The 16343-nt window shown below is 37.0% G+C and overlaps 1 protein-coding gene and 2 long non-coding RNA genes across 3 annotated transcripts in view; 2 read left to right on the top strand and 1 right to left on the bottom strand.

Moving 5' to 3' along the window:
• LOC126911849 (uncharacterized) overlaps positions 1-16343 on the top strand; it is a 146600-nt gene that overhangs the window by 29330 nt on the left and 100927 nt on the right. Inside the window, exon 2 of the long non-coding RNA XR_007706326.1 lies at positions 2998-4902. This is a non-coding gene — a long non-coding RNA (uncharacterized LOC126911849). The remainder of the gene's footprint in view (positions 1-2997; positions 4903-16343) is intronic.
• The window catches only part of LOC126911857 (uncharacterized), a 135992-nt gene that overhangs the window by 20342 nt on the left and 99307 nt on the right, over positions 1-16343 (bottom strand). The window lies entirely within an intron of this gene.
• The window catches only part of LOC118280915 (monocarboxylate transporter 12-like), a 36573-nt gene continuing 28485 nt past the window's right edge, over positions 8256-16343 (top strand). The window contains exon 1 of the mRNA XM_050700706.1: positions 8256-8802. Within this exon, the coding sequence (XP_050556663.1) occupies positions 8770-8802 (33 nt within the window). The 5' untranslated portion in view covers positions 8256-8769. The remainder of the gene's footprint in view (positions 8803-16343) is intronic.

The following is a 16343-nucleotide window of genomic DNA, read 5'->3' as shown; positions in this document are numbered from 1 at the left end:
ACTAGCGGACCCGACAGACGTTGTCCTGTCAAAATTAAAAATTTATTAAAAAAACATTGTCCAGCGGACAAAATTGTGAATCTAAACCATTCTCAGATCCCCTTGAACACACACAAAAAAATTCATCAAAATCGGTCCAGTCGTTTAAGAGAAGTTCAGTGACATACACACTCACAGAAGAATTATATATAAAAAGATATCTCTCCTACCTATCCCCTTTTTGTTCCATATTTATAACACACCAATGGCATTACAAAAAGAAAAAATTTCGTGAAAAAAATACAAATTTCAAATCGTCAATGAAAAATATGGTATTTACTTACTTACATTAAAAAAAAAACATACTTTTTTCTTTTTTTTTTTTAGTTTTTATTCTAGGAACGTTTGACAGGAATTTTTACTTTTAATCTAGGTTTCTATTTTAGATTTTTGTCGTCGATTTTTTAGTACTAGGTTTTTTGAAAACTTAGCCAGCTAACGCCCAAATTCTCAAATGCTACTCAATTTTAAGTTGTACTTAAATATCGTGCTATCTCTATCATTTTACAAAGAATTTATAGTGACAGAACTACATTTGAGAGCGTCTTAAAATTGAGTATTCGGGCATAAGGTATGCAGATAAAAAATAAAGATAGATTCAGTACAAAGACAGTAGCTATTGTTATACTAAATTGTATGCTTTGTAACGAAGCCCTTATTATTACTGGGTTTTTTTCGTAAAAAAATCTCAGTAATAGCACGGAGTCTGGAATTGTGTCCAGTATATGGCAATAGGCTCACCCCCTATTACATGGAACTTATAACACAAATGATAAAAAGTAGGTGTACATTGTATAGCGGCATTACGTGCCGTAATATGCACCTCTGCCTATCCCTTCGGGGATAAAAGGCGTAACGTTGTTATATGTAACGAAGCCCACAGCGCTTCGTTTCAAGCTTCGTTGTGCTAGGGAGTGGAATTCTTTGCCGGAGTCTGTGTTTCCTGATGGGTATAACCTGGGTGTCTTCAAAGCCCGAGTGAATAGGTTGCTTATGGGCAGACGTGCTCCATCGTAGGCCGCATCGTCACTTACCATCAGGCGACATAGCGGCCAAACGTCGACCCATCAAATGTAAAAAAGCCATATGTTTTGTAACCCATTCGGCTTCACACAACCAATAGTTACTGTCTCTGTACTGAATCTATCTTTATTTTCTTACCTACATACTAAATAAATTGGCTGAACATTAAAAAAAAAACAAATTTTCTAATGGAAAAGCTGGTATTAGGAAATCGATGATTTTAAAAGTATTTGTTTGGCAATTTGATTGAATACTTATCTAGCTATGGTGTTTATTACATTAGACCCATGCAAGCTAGTACAAAGAGGAGATGCCATAATGTGATTGTGCACTGTGACAAAACATATGGAGCCTGTCATAGGCGTACCAAGGGATATGGGGGTTTAACCCAGCTAGTAACTGTTTATATTAACTACTAGTTGTCGTCCGCTCGCCTTGCGTAGCGTGAAATATATATAAAAAAACAAATATATAGGTTAGATCATGAGTCCATGGGCGGCGGCGATTGCTTACCATCAGGTGATACGTCTGCTCGTTTACCGGCTTATACCATAAATAAAAAAACTGCATGCAATATTATCGACCTATAATAACGCATCTGTGTGGGGAGTCTTATGTCCGAATACTCAAACGCTACTCAATTTTAAGACGCTCTCAAATGTAGTTCTGTCACTATCAATTCTTTATAAAATGACAGAGAGAGCACGATATTGAAGTACAACTTAAAATTGAGTAGCATTTCAGTATTCGGGCGTTTCTTTAGGAGTTATTTAATCAAATTGTCATGCAATTACGTCAATCTAAACTTCAGTCTTATTATTAAAGCATTAGGAACTATTATTAAATGACATTTTTTGAAATGTAAACTCGAAATTCTAGTTAATAATCTATACGAAAATGTGTTCTTTATACTAAATGACCCAAAAAAGACGGCAAGCTAAATAAAAACCGTTTTATAACTGTTCGAGTATGCTCGATCGATTTCGAGATAAACCGGGGCTTATAAATATAAGCTGTATATGCGAAATGAACCGTAATTTTAACCAAGTAACTTATATTGAATACTTTACTATTTTAGTAGTATTTTTTAAACGAATTCATATTACATTATGTAATGTATTGAAAATTATTATATTTACGAGACATTTCGCTTTTTCTCGTAAATGGGGGTAGGCAGAGATACATCACATCAACAGCCTATAAGTGGCCACTGCTGACCAAAGGCCTCTTCTCACACGGAGAAGGCTTGAGCTTTCATCACCATGCTTGCTCAATGCGGGTTGGCGATTTCAAACTTTTAAATCAGAAATTATAAGCCCAGGTTTCCTTCACCGATTGTCAGTGGTGTCTTTAATCTTAGAAAGTATATATAACTTGGAAAACCCTAAACATAAATAAACATGGTATATATCCCGTCTCAAGTTCTAATGATAGTGTTAGTGACCATGTCAGTTTAAAAACTTGTATTGCGAAAAGAGACTTTAAACTACTTTTTTGAAGTCGGTTAATATACTAAAACCTGCTTATAAGTGTAACAAACACTATTCTGAAAACCGCATCAAAATCGGTTCATCCAATCACGAGATAAACGCAGACTAACATTATCCCCCTTCCCAATCCCCGATTCCCCAACAACCCTTAAATTCCTAACACCCAAAAGGCCGGCAAAGCACTTGTAACGCCTCTGGTGTTTCAAGTGTCCATGGGTGGCGGAGATTGCTTACCATCAGGTGATCCGTCTGCTCGTTTACCGGCTTATAACATAAAAAAATATACATACAAGCTTTTTTTTTAAAGTCGGTTTTAAAAAATTGTTAGTGAATGTCAAACTTGAGTTTACATTTCAAATCATTATACTTTACCTGTTATTTGTTTTTAAAATTATTAAAATAATATGTACGCGATATGTCCCATATAGGTTTTTAAACTATATAGGGTGACTGGTAATTAGTGAACGATATTTAAACACGTGATTGTACTCATGATTACAAACAACTTTCCCGAAGAAACTTTTTTTGTATAATCTTTAGTTTTATTTTTATCACAATAATAAAGCAACAAAATTTCGTTAGCACGCGCGCGTAAAGTTCCAAAATACCTTAGCTATGTAGCTGTGCGAGTAAGATGCGCAGCTCGAGTATGCTATGGCATCGATAGTAAGGAAGCTATACATAGCACACATCTTTTATCGTGTAACATATCAAAATACCTACTAGTATTCCGATAACGCGGGCGCCTTGCAGCTAACAGCTGATCAATTTTGTTGTTTTGTTATTGTAATAAAAATAAAACTAATGAGTATACAAAAAAAGTTTCTTTGGGAAAGTTGTTTGTAATCATGAGTACAATCACGTGTTTAAATATCGTTCACTAATTATCAGTCACCCTATATACTTAGATATGTTAAATAATACCGAATTAATTTTCTTTTTTTAGTCAGTTAGAAATTGTCCTGATTGTACTTTTTAATTGTTGATCGATAATCAACTCTATTTACTATAGGATAAGGTTGCTAAATGCGTGTTTAGGAATGTTTTTTTTTTGAGAGTGTGAAAGGAATTTTGATTGTATTGCGTTTGTTATTAAGGCGGAGATTCGTATAACGAATTCGTTTAGTTCAAGCGATTTTGAACTTAAAGAAAGATTGTGTAAGTGGGATTTTTGAGTGATTAGTTTTTGGGTTGGTATTTTTGAAGAGGAGTCGTATGTTTTATGGTTTTAAAAATATAGGAAATATCTACGTGGGAAGTCCCATACATTGTTTGTATGCGATTCGGGGTGATTTTCCACCAGAGATGTGCTATGCTACATTGCTGTGGATGCGTTTTTTCCACCAATCATATTCATTGGTACACATAGCTTAGCACTGGTGGAAACGGACTCAACTAAGCTATATTTTTTATATGGAAAGATGCGTGTTATGAATGGCTTCCCTGCTATCGATACATTGCATACTCGAGCTGCGCATCTTTCTCACACAGCTACATAGCTTAGTATCAGTGGAAACGGTCACATAGTTTCACAGCTTAGCTATTGCATCTTCGTTGAGCTACTTAGCACATCTCTGGTGGAAGAGCACTCTCAAACATAAGTCATAAAAAACAATCCGTATAATTTCTAACTGATATTTTTAAGTTTTGAATTTGACATCGATGACTACTACCCTTTCTATTTAAAGTAAGCGTCCACAGGCCCGCATCGCACGCATTCCGTATGACGTCATCAGTACGCATCGCATGTAGGCATTGCCGATGATGCGGTCCGTACGATGCGGATCAGTGGACGCAGTTGTATGAGTTTCTATACAAGACTAACTAAAATCCGTTGCGTGCGATGCGGGCCTGTGGACGCGTACCTTTAGTCGGAACCCTATTACTATTAATTATTATTTTAATAGTTAATCATTTTAATTATTATAGCTAAGTTTTCTTTTCGGTTTTGACGCGATGGTCTTAGTATTTGAGCTGGGAATTTCTTTTGTGTCGTGGGTTACAAACATACAAGTTCACATACACACGACACCCAGACCCGGAACAACAATTTGTGACACCTTAAGTGCAGATGTCATTTTAAACCCAGTGCTACATTTTAAAATATTTTCCCAAAAACTAAAGACTATCGCGTAAAATCAAAGAAAATATACATTGGAGCATGAAAAAGCCATAAATTAAAACGTTTTCGAAATAATTAAATTAATAAATAACACAAAATTGTTAATCATATAAAATTTTAAGCGATTTGTCAATTTTTGTGTGAGGGGTTGTAGTTTTGAAAATATCGGTTTGCGTATTGTCCAGTCAACTGATGGTAGCGTGGACTGTTCAGGCGATACATACTTAGGTATCGTCATGAGCTAATGGTAACATGTAAACAGTGACTCGTGTAGTGTAGACATTGTCCAGTCAACTGATGGTAGCGTGGACTGTCCTTACAATTTTTTTATAACTTTTCGCTCAAAAACAACATAAGTTTTAAACAAATCGATAAGTTTCAAGACTGCACGTCCATCACAGCTCTTGTTCTGCTCATCCCCTCGTATTTTATATATATAGCGTGAATATATTTAAAACTGGAGCTAATTAAAACATTTAGTAGTTCGTAGTTACATAGATGATTAAAATTTCAATAGTTATATTATACATACATAATGTGAAATGAGCGAAAATCAGACGACTTTCAACTCTATAGCCATATTAACCAAACATCGTCTAACGCCCGAATACTCAAACGCTACTCAATTTTAAGATGTACTTAAATATCATGCTATCTCTGTCATTTTATAAAGAATTGATAGGGACAGAACTACATTTGGGAGCGTCTTAAAATTGAGTAGCGTTTGAGTATTCGGGCATTAGAGTCACTAAGTTTGAGAAAGCACCTCAAATAAGCCCTCGTAACTGTTAGATGTCACTTATAGGTTGATAAAAAACCAAAATGTTGTTAAGTGTCACCTATAGTATCTTAGGAGTTACCTAAAATTGTAAGAGATTTTGGTGTATACGGTCATGGTTGCATTTAATGGCTACTTAACCCAGTCCTTAGCAATTGTTTTCGATACAAAATCGTTACTAAGGAATAGTTTAAGTAATCATTAAATGTCTCTGAGTATGGCAGAAAGTTGATGATGCAAATAATTCGCTCGTTTCATTATCATTATATTTTTGACTCTGTTATATATATTTTTATTTGCAATTGTGTGTGTATATATTTTAGTAAATAAATATCTTTTCATATAGGTGACTTTTGAAACTCTTAGAATCTATGAAAAGAGTAAAAAGAGAGAGTGAGACAAAAGTAACATACTATAAAATCGCGGTTTACTCACCCTTTGACCGATACGCCAATAAAGAAATAAAAATGCTCCCTACGCCACGCTACAAATTCTATCTTAAATACAAATAACTACAAATCTGTTATGTATTGTAGGGTTAATCGAGAAAAGCTCTACTAGTTTCGAGTCACAGACATGTGATGAAGTGTCCTGTTATATCTCTTTATATGTAAAAAAAAACAATTGCTGTTCGTTAGTCTCGTCTAAAAACTCGAGAACGGATGGACCGATTTGGCAAATTTTGGCCTTGAAATTGCTTGTAGGTTTTAAAAGGCGAGAAAGATAATGTTTGAGGCGGTACGGAGTAAGCTAGTTCCTTATGAAAGTCACAAATTTCTTTGAACTAAGTTTCCTGATGGGTATAACCTGGGTGTCTTCAAAGCCCGAGTGAATAGGTTGCTTATGGGCAGACGTGCTCCATCGTAGGCCGCATTATCACTTACCATCAGGCGAGATAGCGGCCAAACGTCGACCCATCAATTGTAAAAAAAAATAATCAAAAATATTTCAAGCCATCTCTCCCCCCTATTAATTGTTGTTTCACTGCCAACCCCCCCTTTATAATAATGTAGTTTCACGCTTCAAGTAATCCGTAAGTGCCTAATGTTTTCGAAAATAATAAGCTCCATTATTAATAATTATTATTGTTTAAAAATAATAGCATAATCGTATCGTTAAGTACTATTCGTTTTATTATTAATAATGTTCTTTAATATGTCTTAATCGCTTACGGGAATCACGCAGGCGATTAAAGGAATCCCGCAAGCGATTAAAAGAATCCCGCAGGCGATTATATGGATTCTGTTTTTTGTTTTAACTTGAAAGTTTTATTTATTTTCCATTATTAAATTGTAATTCCCATGTGTTTTTTTTTTGGTATTATTTTTAGTAATAAATATATAAATGATTTTGTGAACGGTGGGATACATGATTGTTTTAATTAATGGTTGTTGGGATAATTGTGTATCCCACGTACGGTTGATGGTGACATTATTAATAATAATAAATAATAGTTGAGAATTGTAAATTGATTGTAAATTTTGACATAATTATAGTGTAATCTTGTTATAGTTGGATGCTAGAGTTATTGACGTTATCAGAATAATTATAAAATACAAATAAAAATGTTTAGTGAAATAAAATATAAAAGGTAATGTGAAAATCTATATTGTTGTTTTATTGGTCCTTTAGTAATAGTAGTGCGACAAGAGGTCCCTGGTTCGATTCCTGGGTCGGGCAAAGTATTGCTGGGCTTTTTTTGTCGCAAAATTTCTCAGTAGTAGCATGAAGTCTGGAATAGTGCCCAGTATAAATATGGCAATAGGCTTACTGACTTATGTTACATGTTAACACAAATGGTGAAAAGTGGGTGTACATTGTATAGCGGCATTACGTGAAACTTGCTACGGCGCACTAGCTGTAGATGGGTGCTACATCGTAGTCGTAAGTAAACATGAAAGTTGCTACGCTGTAGAGCAGCGGATGTGAGAGAGGCTACGCCGTTGTAGGTAGAAAGTTGCTAAGCCGTAGGAGAAAATGGATACGCCGTAGTAGAGGAAAGCATTTGAGAGGCTACGCTGTAGTTCATAGAAAGTTGCTACGCCGTAGGAGAACATGACTACGCCGTAGAGGTGAGCATGTGAGAGGCTACGCCGTAGATAGAAAGTTGCTACGCTGTAGGAGAAAATGGCTACGTCGTAGAGCTGATCTTGTGAGACTACGCCGTAGTAGATAGAAAGTTTCTACGTCATAGGAGAAAAAGGCTACGCCGTAGAGCTGAGCATGTGAGTGGCTACGCCGTAGAGCAGTTAACATGATGTAAAATTGGTTACGCCGTAGGCCCGTAGGGGATGGACAAAATTGTCGACAGATTTCCTACGTTCGTTGAATAATACTAATGCTACGCTGTGTCGTAGCAAAAGGGAAAAGTTCCTAGCTACGCCGTAGCACGGTACTTGGGTGCTTTTCCACCAGAGATGTGCTATGTAGCTATACAACGAAAATGTAATAGCTAAGCTCTAAAACTATGTGACCGTTTCCACTGATACTAAGCTATGTAGCTGTGCAAGGAAGATGCGCAGTATGCGATGTATCGATAGCAGGGAAGCCATCCATAGCACGCATTTATGTGTACCAATTAAAATGATTGGCGCTAGCCAAACGCATCTACAGGAACGCAGCATAGAACATCTCTGGTGGAAAAGCACCCTTACGAAGAATGAACATACATAACACAACACTTTTCTAAACAGCAACACTGTCCGAAAAGTCAACGAACGAACGAACGAATGAATGAATGGATGAACGGACAGTTTCATTCATTTCGTTCAATTTATCGATTATTCCACGGCGCAGACTCGAAATATCATAACTGAATTAGTTATACAGCTGCCACATCCGAAACAGTTACATTTTACACGGAAAAATAACAAAATAACCAATTTTTTTAATACAAAACTGTGCTACTCAAAAACTGTCAAAATAACATTCAATAATTTCCAAATTGACAACCAAACATGTCGGTCGTTCAGCCGTAAATCCCATTTTTTTTTAAATAACAAAACGAAAGTTTCTACTTGAAGAAAAAAAAAGAAGAAAAATCAGTGAATAATAAATTATTAATCAATTAATTTATTTAAATATTATTATAAAAATAAAAAGCAATTCTTTAATTTTTTTCGAGGAGAAAGTTTTTCTAAATCAGTTACGACGGCGTCTTTTAAAGATTTCCTTTATATAAAACGACAAATGTATACAGCGGCTAATGCCGTTGAGAAAAGTGCATTGAAATTAGTTTGCACGGAATCCGAAGATCATTTTAACTATATATCTTTACCTCCCGACATTAATAAACATAATAAACACAAACAGAAAATATGTCGCTGCCTAGAGAATTCCATTTTAGCCAGGTAAGTGTTTTTTTTATTAAATAACCATAAAACTAAACGTGTGTTGTTTTTTAGGCAAAGGTATTACTTATTCTGCCTGTAATGTCATTTTTAAGTAAAGGTATCTACTCATTCAGCCTTTAATGTCAGTTGATATTGCGCCACATATTATATTATATTTATTTTGTTTTTATTAAAATACTAGCAAATGCGGCGAACTCCGTTTCGCCATTAATGGTTTTCCCTGTTTTCCTGCTTTTCTCTTGAATTTTTCCTGAATTGTCTTTGCTATAAACCTCATGGAACCCGAGACTGTTCCAACGAATGCAAAACCGTGGAAATCGGTTCGTACGTTCTGGAGTTTTTCAGTCTGTCAGCTGATATTAATTGCGCCACACATGTGTTTTTTATATTTTTGTTCTTATTAGAATACATTTAACTATAACCCTCCTTCTGGCGCAGTCGGGTAAAAAACCACGGTTTACTCACGTAAATTAATGGAGAAAAGCTCTACTCTATTTTATCATTAGAAATTAAAACGGTATATGCACCATGTTTATTAAACTGGGAGTTTCCGATATTTCGACATTGTTGCAAGCGCCATGATCACGGATGAACTCTCTAGTTCTCTAATAAACATGGTAAATATCCTGTTTTAAGTTCTAATGATAAATTACTAGTGACCATGTTCAAAAAGTCTAATATTTTATTATAAAAAAAGGAATACATTTGTTATAACTAGTCTTCCCGTGGGTGGCCCAAGACTCGGCTAAGTCTACATTATTTAACAGAAACCAAACAACAGCGCTCTCTGATAAACCTGAACTTTTTACACTGCGATCACCAACCCGCCTGCCTGCGGAGATTATGGCAAACCCTCTTATGTAGAGGCTTATAGTCCAACAGTGTGCTGTTGATGGCAAGAGCCCGTCAAGAGATGATGATAAAACTAATTCTATCAGCCTATACTACGCCACAGAAATATAATATATTTTTAAGTATTTTATTTTTATTTTAAACTAGCTTTTGCCAGCGGCTTCGTCTGTGTTCCAATGTTTTTAATAAAAATATGTTCCTGACGTTTTTAATTACGTCGACCTGTAACAAACTATGTAATGAAATGTAAGACACGTGTTTTTTTATTTTTTTTATATAAAATAACATAAATAAGAGTGGGAGTGTGTGTCATCTGCCCAATTGTAGATGACTAATTTTTATTTTAATGTCCGTCTTGTAGATTAGATGACAATAAAATATTATGGTACCATCGAGCTAGCAAACATATTGAGTTTGGGCTCATTAGAAACGTCAATTTCTCCTGATGACAAGGACATTGTGATTAGAAGCGTAAATTATAAAATATGATAATTATTTTGCAAATAGGTTACAATGTAACTCTTTTACACGTCAATCTCTTAAATAACTAGATGAGGCCGGCATTTTCTATCGGACTACTCTGAGAAGAAATGCCGAAACAAACTCAGAGGTCGTAGTCTCTTTTAAAGTCCAGACAAAATCAATTAAAGATGTCGAGTTTTTAGTATTTTAACAAAGAATATATGAAATACGTAGTGGGCAAATGCATTGTGCGCATTGACCCAGTTTGTGGGACATTGCTCCCAGGCCTTATATGTAGGTCTTTCAATAATACTGCAAAGGATTCTTTATAGGCATAGATTATTCTAGAATTTAGTCGTAAATATTTCAAAGTTTTTAAAATAAAATTGGTTTAGATAGCATTTCTTTTAAAAAGTAGTAAAAATATAGAATTTTCAGAGGTCCTTTTTTTTTCAAATGTAGTTTGAACGTGATTTTAACGTCAGTAGTATTTTTATAATAACTATCGTGAGACGTACTAAACTATACTATAGTAACTAAATAGTTGTCTGCGCGACGTAGCAGCGTCCGCCCACGCTGCTTATTAGCAAGAGTCCCCGAGAAAAAATAATTAGTCACTGCTCTAGTAAAAACCGAACATTATTCAATGAAATTGTGTGTAAACATCCTTTTAGTTACACAAATAGGACAAAAGTATTCATTGCTAATTAAATAATTTTTATGTTAACCAGCCTTTCAGGAACCTTGTGTGTATATCTATTTACAAAAAAGTTATACACCAAACTGAGTTCATGCTTAAAACATAACCGCTTAACTCACTTTTACGTAATTTCATAACTTTAAACTCGGATTGTTACCTAACCCACGGACTACGTAATAAGAATAACATAAGTGTTGAAAACGTATAAATAACGTCTTATTATAATACATTTATTCATTCTTCAAAGGTTTTTTTTTAAGGGGGGAAAATCATTATTTGACTTCTCCCGTCTTTGGTGACGTGAGAGGGAGTGTCAGACTCTAAAAACTACCTCGTTCCTACTCCTACTTTTCAAGCCGGAGCCTCGGTAACCGTCTAGATAGTCCGCAACTCCGGTTCAGGCATCAGCTCTACTGGTCCCATCTGTAGTGGTCTTAGGGTGTTTCTTAAGTTTCGGTAGGTTCCTGTTCCTTATTGGGCGGGAGGAAACGCCCGGGTGTCATCACTGCGAGGACCGCCCGGAGGACACTGTAGAACATACAGTGGCGGTGTGCCCTGCGTGGGCTGAGCACCGCCAAGTCCTCAGGGATGTGGTCGGCGACGGCGACCTCTCGCGCCCGGCACTGGTTCAAGCCATGGTGCGGAGCGAGAGGGACTGGGATGCCGTCTCCTCCTTCTGCGAAGCAGTTATGCTAGCTAAGGAGGAGGCGGGGCGCGTGAGGGAACAAACCTCCTCACGCCCAAGCCGTCGCGAGAGACACTCTGGGCGTCGGGGATCGCGGGACGATCTCCGGCCACCGTAAGTGCGGGCCTGCGGTCGGCGAGCAAGGGTAGCTCATCGCCCGAACAGAACCAGACCCGTGCGTGCGGCGCGTCGCGTTCCGCGCGCGCCTCAAAGAGCCATCAGACCACCACAGATGGGGCCCAGTAGGGCTGATGCCTGATCCGGAGCTGCGGACTACCTAGCGGGTTTACCGGGGCTCCGGCTCGAAAAGCAGGAGAAGGAACGGGGTGGTTTTTAGTCAGTAAGAGTCTGACACTCCCTCTCGCCTCGCCCAGGGCGGGAGAAGTCATTGGATGATTTTCCCCCTCAAAAAAAAAAAAAAAAAAAAGGGTGTTTCTTAAAAAAACTTTAACTTTTTATTTAACAAATCATTATTCTCCCGCGTTATTAAGCATCGTGGTAGCTTATTATCCTTATTTTTACTGGATTGGTTGAGAGCAGTGTCACAATTTAATTTATTGAAACCTAATTTTGAGTTTCAATCGGCAGATATGTTAACTTTTTTTTTAAGAATACGTAGCCCCACACTAGTATTTTCTCCTGTGTCATGGGTGCGTTAAAAAATATACAAGTTCACATAAACATGACACCCAGACCCAGAACAACAATATGTGGATCACACAAAGAGTTGCTCCGTGCGGGAATCGAATCCGCTACACGTTGCACGGCAGCCAGTTGCCCAGCCACCGCGCCAACCGTGCAGTCTTTTAGTTGAGGAACTTGAGGATGATGATTTTGTTTCTTCAAATATGTCTTTTTTTTAAGAAACGCCCGGCAATTGCTTTGCATGCAGAACGCGACGCGTCGAACGAAAAGAAGGTTTTCGATTATCAATGCAGAATGCATGTCAAAGTATTGTAACGTAAAATATAGGTACTTACTTATTGGAAGTTCTCGATTCTTGTAACGGAAACGAGCTAGGCAAAGTAATAAATCATTATTTGTAATCGTTTTATTGATTTTTCAGTTGAAAGTACAGATATCAGATTATAAAGTTATTTAAAAATAGTTTTTTTTTTTGAGGTGGGAATTTCATCCAATGACTTCTCCCGCCTTGGGCGAGAGGGAGTGTCAGACTCTTACTGACTAAAAACCACCCCGTTCCTCTTCCGGATCCTCGGTAAACCTGCTAGGTAGTCCGCAACTCCGAATCAGGCATCAGTCCCACTGGGCCCCATCAGTGGTGGTCTGATGGCTCTTTGAGGCGCGCATGGATTTAGTGACTTAGGAATCCTACACTCTAAGGATTCTTTTCAAAAACTATGGTCTTTAGCTTTTTACTCTTGACTCTTTCTTTCGTACTTTTTCGTGAATAACACATAAGTCACTGTAATTTAAAAACTGTAGGACTTAGATTTTTTTTATATTGTTCTGATAACATGGACTGCACGGTTGGTGCGGTGGCTGGGCAACTGACTGCCATGCAACATGTAGCAGGTTCGATTGCTTCGATTCCCACACGGAGCAACTCTTTGTGTGATCCACAAATTGTTGTTTCGGGTCTGGTTGTCATGTGTATGTGAACTTGTATGTTTGTAAACGCACCCACGACACAGGAGAAAATCCTAGTGTGGGGCAACGTCTTTTTTTTTTAAATCATGAAATCAAATCAAATCATAACCGTTGGATCTTTGTCAATCACCAGGTGTTACTGTGACGTCGACTTCAGGGCTACCCTCTATGTCGGTTTAAACCACGCAACTACTTTTAAAAGCAATTTTGAAAGCTTTGCTCTCTTACGACTTCGCGTGGGTGATAGTACAGATAGCGTAGGAGACCGGAGCTAAATGTAGCTTTTCTCATTAACTGATAACACAGCTGAAGTTTCGTGAGATACTTTTTTTAATTGAATGAAAAGTGTGTGGGAAGGCCATGTTTTGGCACGAATGGGCCGGCTCGACCGGAATGATACCACGGCCTTACAGAAAACCAACGTGAAATAAAGCTTGCGTTGTGTTTCGTTGTGTGAGTGAGGTTACCGGAGATCCAATTACCATCCTCCCCAATCTTCCTAATCTCCGATTCCCCAACAACCCTTGAATTCCTAACCTTAAAAAGACCGGCAACGCACTTGTTACCCTTCTGGTGTTTTGGGATACCATGCATATCGTTAGCCAAGAAAAAAAGCAGATATAGAACACAGAATTTCATTAAGTAACATCCTAACCAAGTCATGATAACTCACTTTTAGAAAAACATAAGTAAAACTAACTGCTTCGTTGGTCGAGTGGTCGCAGTGCGACTGCCGGGCAAGGGGTCTCAAGTTCGATATAAAAATCTTTAAATTTTTCGGCTTTTCATAAATCTCAGTAGTAGCATGGAGTCTGGAATTACCAGTGCTGCGATGTTGCTTACCATCAGGTGATCCGGCTGCTCGTTTACCGGCTTATACTATAAAAAAAACCAAGATTATGCAACATTGTGCACGATTTTCGCAAGCAGGTACAATACGTGTGCCGAGAGCCAAATCTTTTTGGATCCTCGCCACATTTCTTTGGAAACCAATTTAAAATATTATGTTGGGTGCCTTTTATTCCCTGAAAACTGAAATTGTAGGTATAGTAACGCCTTAATCCGCAGCTGCGGACTACCTAGCGGGTTACCGGGGCTCTGGTTCGAAAAGCAGGAGTGGGAACTGTGTAGTTTTTAGTCAGTAAGAGTCTGATACTCCTTTTCGCCTCACCCAAGGCGGGAGAAATCATTGGATAGTTTCCCACAATAAAAAAAGCATATGTTTTGACCAAGTTAGAAACCAGCGTTTTAGTTATCAGAAGTATCAACCACCCTCTTAAGCGGTTCTTTATTTACCCGATCTATTTGTGAGATACAATATATTTTCTATTATAGCGCGTTCAATGAGTAACCTCTTATATAATATAATAAATTGATTGAAATCGTTGGAGCATACAAGCCTTCACCATAAAAGAGGGTTTGAACACATTTGGGATGTTTTCGCTTGACAGGCGATGTGGAGATCGCAGTGTAAAGGGTTCAGGTTTATCAGAGAGCGCTGCTGCACAGTCTCTGTCAATGTGTAGTCGCATCGTTGGTTTCTATAACAGCCGTGGGTAGATTGGGTGGGGTAATAAATATATTTAATTAAGAATTAATGTATTTTAAGACGCCCGCTTCTCATGCATGAGAGTGCGGGTTCTAAACCTACCAACGGCAAGTACCAATGTGACTTTTTCCGAGTTATTTGTACTTTTTAAGATTATTTAGACACCACTGACAAACGGTGAAGACAAACATGTGTGGGCTCGCCATGCTTCGGCATCATCGGAGTGATATCACGGCCATACAGAAAAACGACGTAAAATAAGGCTTACGTTGTGTGAAAGAGGTAACCGAAAGCCCTATCTTCCTAATCCCCGATTCCCTAACAACCCTTAAATTCCTATTGTATTTATTTACCCTATTGTTTCGTGCTGGAATTGAACCGTCGGCGCGTTGTGCTGCAGCCGGTTGCCCAGTCACTGCGCCAGCCGTGCAGTCACACTATATGAGTCACTGTTTACATATGAACTGGGTTTGGGTTCATATCTATACATATAATAAAATCGTAGAAAAGTGCTGTCTGTACATTGAAAATAAAAATAAAAAAAATAGCAGGGGTTATTGTTATGTCGATGTCGAACCCAAAAATGTAATTAACTTTTTTTTTGTCTGTTTGTCTGTTTGTCTGTTTGTCTGTTTGTCTGTTCGTCTGTGCGCGCTAATCTCAGAAACGGCTGATCCGAGTTGGATGCTGTTTTCACGAATATATTGTGGGATGCTTAAATTTACATTTAGTGTTTGTTTCATGTCAATCGGTTCATAAATAAAAAAGTTATGTCAAATTAAAGAATCACGTCGAACATTCTATGCTTATACCATTAATCTCCGCAACTATTTGACGGATTTGGTTGAAATTTGGTACAGATATAGTTTAGAACCTTAGAAAGGACATAGATATATTTTTATTTCAAAAATCAAAAAATAAAAATAAGAAATAAATTATTTATAAATAATTCTATGTCGATCGTTACACGACTTCGGTTCATGTTATTGTTTTAATTCATCGAAAAAAAGTAAATAAATAGTAAAAAGGTATGAAAAAAATAATATCAATATAATTAAACTTTTAGTACAAAGAAAATGCCCGAACGGAGTATAAATAAATAATCCAAGTTGTCTTTATCCTCGATAGATGGCGTTGGGATCGAAATAGATCGCGCTATGGTTTCGTTACATTCATTTGGTTGGGTATCGGCCGAGCGCTTCGGTACTATCGTAGAAAAAGTGTATTATCAGTCGTATGATTATTTGTCTGTAGTGGTCCTGCTGTTTCGTATATTCTAAATTGGTTTCGTTGTATTTGTCAATTAATAAGTTTATTTGTTGGGTTTTCCTGATTTTTTGGTTAAACTATTTAACGTAGGTTTAGTTTGATATCGATTATTAGTAGTTACTGTAGTTAGTTTTTTTAATAAAATTGTAAGTCTAATTTATAAATTAATTAGATTAGATTTAAGTCGTTTCTTTTAAATTATTTAGTTTAAGCTTGGTTATTATAGCATAGAGGATAGGTTGTAATATAGTTTCTTTTTTAATTGTTATAAATTCGTAATTCGTAGCTTTCTTTAGTTTTAAGTTAGTTTAAGTCCGTTTTTAAACTATTTTTTCAATGCCCTAAGTGAGTATACATCTATTAAATTCAAACGCAGAGCTCATTATGTTGATTTTTGAAGAGTTCCCTGG

Source organism: Spodoptera frugiperda, chromosome 19, assembly GCF_023101765.2.
Source record: "Spodoptera frugiperda isolate SF20-4 chromosome 19, AGI-APGP_CSIRO_Sfru_2.0, whole genome shotgun sequence".
NCBI lineage: Eukaryota > Metazoa > Arthropoda > Insecta > Lepidoptera > Noctuidae > Spodoptera > Spodoptera frugiperda.
Note: the sequence above shows the minus strand (reverse complement) of the source record. Positions and strands in the feature narration are given on the sequence as shown.